Source organism: Lactuca sativa, chromosome 6, assembly GCF_002870075.4.
Source record: "Lactuca sativa cultivar Salinas chromosome 6, Lsat_Salinas_v11, whole genome shotgun sequence".
NCBI lineage: Eukaryota > Viridiplantae > Streptophyta > Magnoliopsida > Asterales > Asteraceae > Lactuca > Lactuca sativa.
In genome coordinates this window covers 191,727,036-191,739,709 of record NC_056628.2, presented here as the reverse complement: position 1 = coordinate 191,739,709, position 12,674 = coordinate 191,727,036, and the positions used below count along the sequence as shown (strand labels likewise).

The following is a 12,674-nucleotide window of genomic DNA, read 5'->3' as shown; positions in this document are numbered from 1 at the left end:
GTACTTCATTCATTCTATGAGAATAACTGTCATGAAAATGAATTATGTAAGAATAAAACTATGTGAGAATGCTTTTATACGATAAAAATAAAAACAAATTTTAGTAATTCTAGAAGAACTCATACAACATGATAAAATCAAGTAACACAAATAACGAACTTATAAATTATTTTTGTGTTCTTCAAGAATTTGAACATCAAGTTCTCTTTCAAACATTTCTACAAACACCTAGTGTGCAATATTGTCATAGAATTATTTTTGTGTTCTTTAAGATTTTTACAAACCCTTTCACTACATAATCGTAAATTCTTTAATAGTAAAATGAAAACAAACGTTGTTGATGATGTGATCATCTATTCATCACCAAACTACCTTAAGAAACAAACACAATCAACAGATATACAATTCAATTCAAGCAAGTGATTAACAAACAACAATCAGAAATCAAAGTTTGATTAATGATTACCTGTGAATTTGTGATAGTAATCGATCAGAATTTCAAAATTATCTTTCAGGCCCTAATATTCCATTAACCATCGACGTAGCCTCGATCTGTCTCTCTTCCGCTTCGACTCCTTTCTCAGCTGACTCAATTCCTTCCTTCGCGATCTCCAACGCTTCTTCCTCTGCCTTCTTTAGCTTCTTCCAACTCGTCGAGTTGCTCTATAAAAATGAATAAATTATAATTAAATGTGTATCAGGAACCAGACGTTATAGACGTATTCCTAGAGAGTATGTTAACAAGTCCCTTAGGCTAGTAAATACCAACGTTAGCTTAGGGTAGCTGGGTTGTTTTAGCTTAGATCTAGACACACATTTGGTCGAGATGGCTTCGATATCCGTTGGTGCGATAGAGTCGTTCTACACAGACAGATTTTACTACGGTAACCATTCGACTCTCCCGCTTTATATTTAAAATTCCCTTTTATTAGGGGCGGTTTTGTTCCTCATATCTCCTACGTTTCAACCGTCCAGACAACAATATGTGTTTACTCTTCTCCTACCATTTTCAATACAAGATCTATAATGACATATATGCGATCAGGTAGCGGCTGGACACCGGTAGAGTTTGAGTCTCTTCAGTTATGGTTTGTGTTTATGCCTAAGCACGGAGTGTAATTTCTGAAGAAAAGGGATATCTTCTATCAACCGTCGATGGGGAAGGTTGGAGTCCATGTGTCGATTTTCGAAGCGGGACTTCGACTTCCAATATCGGATTTCTTTGATGAGTTTATGCACGAGTATGGCTTCTCTATGGATGACCTTACTCCTAATACTGTTAATAAGATTGTTGGGTTCGAGTTGTCTTGTCGAGCCTTGGGTGTACTTCCTCAACTCCGACCTTCCGGTTTTTCTATAACTCATCCACCCAGTCTGGTATACATACTTTCTCTCAGCGGCGGAATACTCATGCATTTATTGTTAACCAGAGGGATCCTCGAAAGAACTGGCATGATCAATGTTTGTGAGTTAACAGCGACCTGATTGGTCATGGCTATCCTCGTGTAACCATTGTTGGGTTTTAGTTCAAAAATATTTTCATAAACAATAAAAATATGGCAAATGGAAGACTTATGATTTTCGAAATAACATAAACATTTTATACCCACCATGAATCTTCTTGCAAGTTAAAGAAAGATTTAAACACCAACCAAAGAAAGGATGAAGAAATAACAACCTTTCTTGTTCTTTGGGTCCTCTTGGGAGGCTTGGAAGTTGATGAAAAATGTGGAACCTTTGAGACACCAACATGAAGCCAAGTTGATGTAGATGCTAGTCCATAAACTCTTGCACTCTTAAGATTGAAGTTTATAACCAAAGTATGAACTTCAATAGAGTATAAATGCAACTGATCTTCAAGTGTTCTTAACAAAACAAGAGAGAATGAGGGAGAACTTAGGAATTTCGAAATTTGCATGTAAAAATGGACACACAACATGAAAGCATCTAAGCTAGTTAAAGTGAAGACTTAATCTAAAGGTCCTTAACCATTAATCCCTTTAGACAAGCTTGTCCACCCATGCTTTCTCCCATACCTATTACTTTTGAATAAATTAACATGAAAGCCATACTCTTGTCTTTTGACTCTTCTTTTATAAAAATAACAAAAGGAAGAAGACAAAAGCTTTATATTTTATTAACCAAGTTTATAAAATATAAACTTTAACTTTTTTGGTAAAAAAAAAATTTATCTGGTCCAAAATGTTGTGCATAACTTATTAATTCATACCATATGAATTATATATAATGTTACTTGCTAATGAAAATTATTATTTCCTAAAAATAAATAATTTCTAATTTAATTATAGGAGTTTATGGAATATTTATTAAAATCAATTTCTAATAAATAATCAATTATATCAAATTGTTGTTAGTGTGGCTCATTAGTATCATATGTTAATTAACAATATCACGTTAATATGATTTTTGATCATACTAGATCTTTCAATATCCTACTTGCGCATAATTCATATTAGACTGATATAAACGGTGGTGAATGTCTAGCAACATTTCACTGCCCCCATAAACATACGACTTAGTGCCATTCTATCAATGCCCAATTCCTAGAAGCCCAAGGCTACAATTGGTGTATAAGGTAAGTTTATCAGTTATCCCTTTGCTATAGACATCATGTTGAACATGAGATACGGATCACAATCAATCTCATTAGTTGTTCAACTTTTGGTGAGGCGCCTTAGATGTCTAACTCTCAACACATAAGAGGAACAAATCCCATCTTGACTACATAACCCTCTTGCGTAGTTCACATCATACTTTAAAATGGCTTTTATAAATGTTCGATTAAGGAACAACATTTGACCATATCAAAACATAGTACTCCCTACACTTAAGTCTCACTATGTATCTCAGATGTTTAGGATTCAAAGATAGTACCTTTTAATCAAGTATCATTCATGATAGCAATCCATTAGATGATCTTGATGCAGGTCAGTTCAATACTAGCTCTCTGATAAGAACAAAAATGAAACTTCCAGATCTATTTGACAGACGACACCACTTTATGCAAGGGCGTGGTAACGAAAATTCCACATCCTTCAACTTTAGATTAAAAAGTTAAAAGTTTCATATAATTTTACATGATAATAAACCAAACGATCAGTATCGATTACTGTTTTTAAGTGATTTGTATGCGGATATGTTTCAGTACTCCATGTTGTAACCGTTACACCGATGCTAACATAGACTTGCTATTAATGGACATAACCATATATGTTTATCTAGTTTGTGTAAGAAGTATAAATTTTTTAACAACATAATTATATTAAATAAGCAAGAGGCTAGAAGAAAAACTATACAAGGAAATAGTCGTATTTGGGTTTCGTAACCAACAAACTGAATTTGTTTTAAGCTTACACTTCCTCTGACACAAGTATATAACTAATACGACTGAGCAACAACTCTATCAAAAATTGTACCCATGCGAAGATTTTTAGATCCAAAAACACAAGGTTGTGAAAAGTCCAAATAGTATTTATAGTTGTAAGAACAAATGCATCGTAACATTGATGTTGAACAACTTCAAGGCCCAAACAATACATCAAGTGAAGCCATTCTCTAATCGAAAGAGCTTAAGGGATATCAATATCCAACTACCCATCAATCTTCCTCAAAATGACATAGGCCACAGAGCAAAAAATGAATATACGGTCAATCGACCCCACATGATTAGACAAGCTAAGATTCGCGTTCAATGATTATTTTCACCCTCCATTGATCATATACACATTAATAAGTTTAACTAGTAGGTGGTGGGTACTATCGGTATCTATATACAAATCTTAGTGGTTGTTTGGTAAATCGTGATAAATGGATACAACCTCTTAATGGTTAAGAGAATGTAATGCTGATTAGTCGTTCATATGCAGTTTCAAGGCTTTTAATTCGTCCAGATGTTGTTTAGAGGTTGTACCAAAAGCCCTCGATGTTGACTGGTTCCTAGGTGATTTATGAATGGTTCCATTCAAATGTTACGAAAACATCCCCTTAGATCTTTATGGGACTTTTGGACAAAGCTATGGTCAAAAACATCATATTTAGTCGTATTATTATGTCATGCTTAGGTCTTATCCGAACCGCCATTAAATCGTACAATTTCGTATGTGTGAACTTTTGCTTAAGTTTGACCATGACGAGAAGTTCACCTTAGAATTACAATATGGTTAGGTTTCCCATCATCTAAATTATACATAGGTTATTCCAAGATAATAATATTAAAATTTAAGGTGTTGATAATACTTGTATTATTCTGATTTTACATATTATTTGTGTTACAAATATATTGCATGCATATAAAATATATGTTGCCATGTTTTTTTTTAATTTTATAAAATCAACTTTAAAATAAATATAATGTTGGCGATATTAGTGTTATTACATATTTTAATGTAATTATTATTAATAATGAGATTAGTCGAGCTTCATTTACTAACCGAACTTGGAGGTGCGGGGGTGCACACTCGGTATGATAAATGTGAACTCGAGAATACGGGGGTCCGGGGGCAGTGCCCCTAGGTGTAGGGTTTCAAGGGGCTGCAGCCCCTTGGCGGTGTCCAGGGACAACACCCCAAAACCTAAATGGATTTCTATAACAAGTTAAGCTTCAACCACGCATTTCCCGCCAATTATAAAGTGATGACATCACTATGATGTCAGAATCGATTATGTCTTATAACCATATATCCAATCACTTGTTTTGGTGCCAAATTTACATGTAACTACCACCAACTACTTTTCTCTCTGGTATAAGAACTTTTATTTGGTTTTAGAAAAGGGTTGGAACATTCATACACTCAAAATTACATTATAATTTCTCTATCTTTAAAGAAAACAAAAGAACAAGGTATATATTTTCCTTGTTTCGAATTTGAAAGTAGTCTGATTTCTAAATTGCATCTCTTGGATTATCCCAAACCAGATTTCGTGATACCTCAAACATAAGAGTCGAAACCATAGATTTTAGATAGTGATTGCAATCACGGTCCTAAAAATGATCTAAGTTAATTGATATTCTAAGACCCTAAAATCTAACATATAAATTCGTTGAAAACAATTTTAAAATGAATAAGATCTAAAACTAATTTTATACTTTAGCAAAATTTTAACAAATAAAGTGTTTTAGTTAAAAACTCGATCTTGATGCTTTAACTAATTTTGCAAACAATCACATAAAAAAGATACATTAAAACAATGTATAGTTATAATAATGAATAAATAAGACAATGTCGAGCCCAATCCTAAAATGAATCCATAAGCCATGATTAATAAATTTAATCAAACCTAAGACAAAATTAAAATTTCAAAAAAATAGACTTTTCCATAAAAGAATTGAATAAAAATAATTGTCACAACACACGTGGAAGCGCGACATCTATAGTTATATTGTCGTCGTCTACCGTTGTGTGTTGTCATTGTCATCGGGGCATCACTGTCAACCACTCCATAACACTAATGCCCAAAAACAAGGGATGGGGTGTTGTTACTAGACCGAATGGGCTAGGAAGGGTGCCACATGGGCTTAATCTGGTTGGGTTGATGCTTGGTGGGACTCGTATGTCATGTTGCCCCGACTTGGTTGCTTCTTTGGGCCGATGAATAGGTTTTTGAAGCTATCAATGTTATTTGGTCGAGGTAGTAAAGGCATGCCATTTGGTCCAATGTCTTCTAGGCATGGACGGACGTAGAAATTCATACTAGGTGTTGTCGAGTTGAAGTAGACGTTGTCGGTGCATAAAAAATAGATAAAAAAATCGAAAAATAAAAAAAAATTTCAATGCGTAGAGAAAAAATAGGTATTGCCGGTGCAACACCGGGCATAGATCCGCCAGTGTTTCTAGGGGATCTGTCTTTTCCGTTTTTGTCATTTCAATAGTTTTACAATTACAATAAAAATAACGTTACAAAAAAAATAAGTTAGTTAAACATGTCTATTACAGCATAGACGCCAAAAAGGCCAACCAAAATACATATATTCAACCAAAAAATATCCATAGCAATTTCAACAACCAAAACGAGTAAAATTTTGCAAGAATAATACATGTAAAAAATATCATTTTATGAGAACAAGTTTAATTATTTTATTATTAATTTACACATGCGATTAATAACAATAAGAAGACATTGCTATAAAGAAAAATTACTTAAAAGCTTTAAATCGTTTAGGAAAATCCAAATCTCAAAATTAAACTATTTTGATTATCACCATTAATACGAAGAGCAAAATAAAAAATAATCAAATTATTTTATATAATATGGTCAAATGGACTAAAATTAGCTTTGATCCATGTGATTTGCTGAAAATATAAGATTCAAAAAGTTTTCATCTACATCGTTAGTCCATAATCATATTTTTTTTTCTTAGATTTGATCTTTGTCAAATATGAAATAACAGTTATACATTCGATATCCTTTTAACATTTTTTTTTTCAAACCCATCCCACCACATTCCACTTTTCAATAGTCTTTTTTTTTCTCTCTCTCCCCCAACATAACCATCAACAAAAATCTCAAATTTAGAAACTTTTTAAACTTTATCTACCGGTTTCATAGACGATAGATATTAAATTTACAGTATATTCTTATTTTTATACGATTTAACAGCTAAATTGAATAGAATAACCAAAAATTGATTAAACTGAATTATTTGACTAGGTTACTGTTAATTTAGCAATGTTAAAAACCGATTAAACCAAACAAATAAACTAAAACCCGATTATACCGAATCGAATATCATACCACTAATCACTACCTCAATCATGTGAAACTACTTATTTATTTATTTATTTATTTTAAAGCTTAGATGGGTTGTATATATGTGAAACTTGGTTTTTTTGTTTTTATTTTAATATTTGTGAACCCCATTTATATTAAAATTTATAATTTTATATTCCTTATGAATAGATATAAATATTAGTATTTTTTAAAAAATTTTACATCATTCATGTATACATGAGCAAAAAGCCTATTATATTGAGAAATAGATCACTCAATATCGTCGCTTGACCTCGTATACGAGCCATCTATTTTTTAATCAATTTAGATTTTTCTTTTGTAATCATTGTGACTTATATTTGACTATTTGAGTGAGTTCTATTTATACAGTTCAATTTTGTTGTCGTTTTAAACTTAAAGCGGACAAAATCTTTATTTAGTCAGAATAAACTAAAAATGTTTAGTTCAACTATATTAACATAAAGTATTAATAAAAGAAACAAAAGAGCTGGTTTGCCCGAGAGGTTAAGGGGGAAGACTTAAGATCTTCTGCACATAAGTGCGCATGGGTTCGAACCCCATAGCCAGCATTATTATATTTATTTTTATTCTCTGAAAAAATATATATAAATAAAATCGTGATTTATTTTTTTAGAAACATTAATTGCATACCTGATTCTCTTTCAGAAAAAAAAATCTTAATACAATTGAATATTACGAGAAACTAAAAATAAAATAAAAATTCACATTCAATGCAAACGATATTTCTTATATTTGTGTGTTTCGTTTTCAAATTTTATTTAACCATTTTAAATCTTTTTTTTTTATTTTTTTATTTTCAAATCTCAACGATGATGTGAAGAGAGCGCGAGGAGTGACTGAGTGGTGTATGGGACCTTGTTTAGAATCCGGTCAACTCTGGCCGTCTAAGCAATTCATTCCCACCATGACGATGCTGTCACTTTACGAATCATATGAGTGTCAATTCATAGACTCTCTATCTTTGAAATATATTGCAACTTCTATAAGTCGAAAAATATGTAATAGACTAATAGTACAAGTACTTACGTGCATATTTTTAGTACAATAATATGCTACTTTTGATATAGAGAATATATAAAAGAAGACACAACATACTCTATCGTATTATTGACTTCATCATGCATGGCAGCATGAGGTTCCATTTTGATTAAAATATTTAGAATTTATTGTTGATTCTCCTTGATTATCTAGTCTTCATATCAGCTTATAATCAAGGAATTATTAGTTTATCCATTTAACAAATGAGGTATAGGAATTATTGGTTTATCCAATATCCATCTAACAAATGATTATTTAGGTTATTATTAAAACTATTAAACTATTTATTGTTGTTCTTGTTGTTTTTATTAGAGTAAATTACAAGTTTATTCCTATTTCTATAAAGAAACTCAACAACATTTTCCCAACATAGTCGGTTCTTTTATTAATAGAAGAACCAGACTGTTTTCATCCTACTTACAACATAAAATCTCATTACACATAATCTATTCTACTCTCAAATCTATTCTACACTCAATAAATAATTTACGATCAAGAACAATGCAATGAAACAAAACCCTATAACTGAAACCCTAAAGTTTACGGTTGAAACAAGAGAGATAGTATGAGAGCTCTTGAGAAGTGTGTGTGAATAATGACCTTGAATGACAAAAATGAACACAGCTCCCAGATATATAGCCGGGTCAAGTTGTAACCCATAGATCAATTGGATATGCGTGTCCCTGCTTAATACTTTCATAAAAGTGAGAAGCAGCCCACAATTATCTGCACATATACAAAACATACCCATATACCAAATACTACTAAAAACAATCTTAAGTAATTACCAAAACAACCCATACACTTACAAAAAATAATCACAACTTTATTAGAAGAAGAATGTTAAGTTGTACACTTTTATTTGAGATATTTTAACATCACCCCACAAACTTAACATCGAAAAATTAGTCATTTTTAAAGACAAGTTTTCAAAAAAAATCCTAATGTTTTGGCATAATTTGCGAAATAGTCATAGATTATTATTGTTTTACGAAAAAAATCTTAAAAACAGTAAAAGATTGCATTCTGGCACTTTTTTCCCGTTTCAGCCGGTACCAAATTAATTTGAGACTATTTCGTAAACCGGTCCAAAATATTTGGACTATTTAGCAAAGTGAGCCAAAATACTAAAACTAGTCTGTAAAAACCTTTATTTTTATTTTTATTATTAATTTTATTATTTTATTGAAAACTCAAACAAATATATTATTTTTAAATTTGTTATTATTAATATTATTAAATAAATACGTATAAATATTATATATATATATATATATGTGTATTTATACATAAAAAATACGTATAAGTATAATATATACATATAAAACATGTATTTATATACTTTTATACCTTAAAAACGTATTTAAAATTCTTTTTTCATTGAAATGTATTTATGCATTATTAAGAAAAGAACTGAATTATGATAGAGTATATATATATATATATATATATATATATATATATATATATATATATATATATATATATATATATATATACACAACGAACAGACTAGGTCATGCTTAAGTATGTTGGACTAGAAATGTATGGTAGATAGACAACCATACCCACCATGCCTAAGTATGGTGGACAGACAGCCATACTAAGACTGCTTAACTATGGTGGACAGACGAGTATACTCAACATGCGTAGCCGACACGATCTATACAAAAGATTTGATCAAATAAAGTAACTAAAAGTATGTCTCTTTAGTAAAGAGAATATCGGAGATCGATCTTCAAAACACTTAAGGTCAGGAGTGTCTTCACATCAATCTTCATCACCATCTTCACACAAACCCACATAATCTCTATATCATCAAAAACTTATCTTTACATGCATGTATTCATATTGATTCCAAAAGAAAAATCTATGAATACATGCATGTAAAGATAAGTTTTTGATGATACGAAAACTATGTGGGCTTATGTGAAGATGATACGAAAATTATGTCGTTTTTCCATTACACTTAGGCATGCTAAGAATGTTCGTCTATCAACCATACATTTCTAGTCCACCATACTTAAGCATGACTTGGTATGTTCGTTATACTGATATATTATTTCATCATCCAATTCTTTTCTTAACAACGTATAAATACATTTAAATAACAAAGAACTTTAAAAATATTTAAAGATATAAAAATATATAAATAAATTTCTCATATATATATATATATATATATATATATATATATATATATATATATATATATGCTTAGGTTATTCTATTTAAACTAATTATTGTGTTATTGTATACATAACTGTGGGCCAATCATTTTATTTATTTTTGGATAGTGAATAATACATATTATTCAATTAAATATAATTAAAAAATACCTTCTGTTTTTATTCTAAGGGTACTTTAGTCAATTAACATAAGTTTAAAAAATGAAAATTGCATATTTTAAAGAAAATGGATTCTATTAATTTTTAAATCTGATTGTATGTATGATAATTCTCCTAATTCGAAAATTCTGACGAAATATTTTTATCAACATATTAAAAAATAATAAATATGATTAAACCATACAAGAATACACATTCTGACATAATATATATTTTGATTTAATAAACTTCTTGAAGAATAGCAAAATTTTGGATACAAGTTAAAAAAAAAATTCATTACATTTTTAGAAAAAGAAAAATCAAAATTATATACTATTTTATGAGAATGTTACACTTATTAATAACAAAAAGAACACAATATATAAATCATTCTTCCAGAATATACTATTACATTTATTTTTTTCATTATATTGTATATTATTCTGGTAGAATAATCCCTTCTTTTTGGAAGATTTGTGGTCATTGTTTATCTTCATTCCATACAATGTTCATATTCACAATTTTATTCTGGCAGAATCAGAATTCAAGATTCTATTCCAGTAGAATGTTGTAAGCTTCATATGTACCATATTTTGCTTTGATATCTCTCGTTTCGTACCTACAAAAATAATAGTATTCAACACTTGATCATTAAAAATAATGGTAATCAACACTAATAAAACAATATAACAAATGTAAATTAATTTTCAATTTTTTTAAAAAAAGTGAAGGAAGAGAGTTGTTCACTTTGTTGCATCCCCCCTAATCCGAAGCTTGATGATCACTACATTATTTACAAAAAGTAACAATAAGAAAAAAAAATGTCCAGAATCACATTCCATTCCGTTGTAATGCTCAATTCCATTCCCTCGTTGATTACTGCATACCAAAGGATTACATACCTATAAATATATTTTGCGGGCAGCTTCAAATCATAGTTATGTATGAATTCTTCTTTTTTTCATGTTGCAATCCAAAATACAAGTGGTGAAAAGAATTATAAATCTTGCCAAAGATCAGATATGGGGATCAAGGAACTCGGTTAACTATAAACTGAAAGAGTTTTGTAATACTTACATTTACAGGATTCATTGAAGGACCTGTGTAGCTTGAACCAACAAGAATCACCACCATAGTTGCCATGGAAAGCATCCAATTATTCAAGAACAAGCTGTTAGGACCCTTGATGATGATCAAGAGAACAACAAAAGTGATAACGAAAGTCAAAACTCCTTCACCAATGGCTCCAGCATGCAAATCTACTTTTAGAGTAGGTCCTTCTAGCAGATGTTTGTACTCTAATGGCATCAACTCCAAAAGAGGCATCACACCACCAGCTGCACCAATCGTCTGTCAACAATTCAGAAACCAAACACTTTTTTTACATGTTTAACACCAATAATCAACAAATACTTATCCAATTTTGCACTATTCATAGTTGAATGTAACGATCTGTTTTCGTAATTTCAACTATAACCTAACAATTTAGGGAATTGGAAACACTTAATTCGTCAAAAATCACGACTATGAAAATTAATTTTTGGTTAAATTACCTGAGCAGGAAAGCAAACGGCGGTGGACATGAGTGTATCATCGTCGCCACCAGTACCGGCGATACTAAACGCAATTATACCGATCGCATTGAAGCTAGCGCCACCGAAGGCATCGGCAATCAATCCAAACATGATGGAAGCCAGCCCTCCGGCACCCATCGAAATAAGAATAGAAGAGAAGACAGTGAGAAAACTGAAGGTTTACTGCCGCATGCGCCCTGTTGTGTTGTGCTGCGTCTGCTGACTACTGGTGTCGACGCCGCCTCTTCGAAGTCATCCAACACCGGTAATTGAATGAGGCGGTAATCGATGAAGGTGTATATAAGAAAAGAAATTAGGTTAAAACTGAATGCTAGGGTGATTACAAGGATTATTTGTGGAAGCTATTAATCAAATTACTAAAATACCCTTGTTTATTTATTTAATTATTTAAATATTTATTTAATTTTGATAGGCCCACAGTTATGTATACAATAACACAATACTTAGTTTAAACACCTGAACCTATATATATATATATATATATATATATATATATATATTGAAGGCAGTACAGGTTTAAAATATTAAAACATGCATATCGCATTCGTTTAAAGTCGGATTGACATACGGTTTTTTCCAGACTGTAATTTAGAGTTTATACATGATTTTAGACTATAATTTGGTCAATTTTGAGTTTATATTGTAACATCCCGACTCACAGATATTTCTTTTATTTATTATTGGGATTTCATGAGTGACTCGACGAGTTATGAGTCTAACTCGTCGAGTAGAGTTCGATTTGGTCACGTGGGTTAACGATCGACTCGGCGATTCAGAGAGCTGAATCGCCGAGTTGACGCTATGTGAGGAAACCCTAAATTCTCGGGAGACCTATTTAAAGGAACTTATGTCCTCATTTTCGCCTCACCAGCTACCCAACTCCCCTATGTGAAACCCTAATCGGCCATTGAGCTAAGAGAGAGTGTTTGAGCTAATATTTAAG

General features: G+C 31.1%; 1 protein-coding gene and 1 non-coding gene across 2 annotated transcripts; one reads left to right on the top strand and one right to left on the bottom strand.

Annotated features, from left to right (window-relative positions):
- Positions 1 to 504: 504 nt before the first annotated feature.
- LOC111879646 (aquaporin SIP1-1) lies at positions 505 to 11,941 on the bottom strand. Its single transcript, XM_023876106.2, has 3 exons — positions 11,690 to 11,941; positions 11,214 to 11,486; positions 505 to 663 (listed from the first exon to the last, which is right to left on the bottom strand). Exons 1-3 carry the CDS (start codon positions 11,846 to 11,848, stop codon positions 505 to 507), a joined length of 591 nt encoding a protein of 196 aa, XP_023731874.1. The 5' UTR covers positions 11,849 to 11,941.
- TRNAL-UAA (transfer RNA leucine (anticodon UAA)) lies at positions 7,237 to 7,319 on the top strand. The gene has a single exon. It is a non-coding gene; the product is annotated as a tRNA-Leu (tRNA).
- Positions 11,942 to 12,674: the final 733 nt, after the last annotated feature.

Excerpts from the sequence above, each read along its gene's own strand:
- LOC111879646 (XM_023876106.2), bottom strand. The coding sequence starts at position 11,848 with ATGGGTGCCGGAGGGCTGGCTTCCATCATGTTTGGATTGATTGCCGAT. Across the intron at positions 11,487-11,689 it reads CCGTTTGCTTTCCTGCTCAG|ACGATTGGTGCAGCTGGTGG; the intron begins GTAATTTAACCA and ends AATTGTTGACAG. Across the intron at positions 664-11,213 it reads CTTCAATGAATCCTGTAAAT|AGCAACTCGACGAGTTGGAA; the intron begins GTAAGTATTACA and ends TCATTTTTATAG.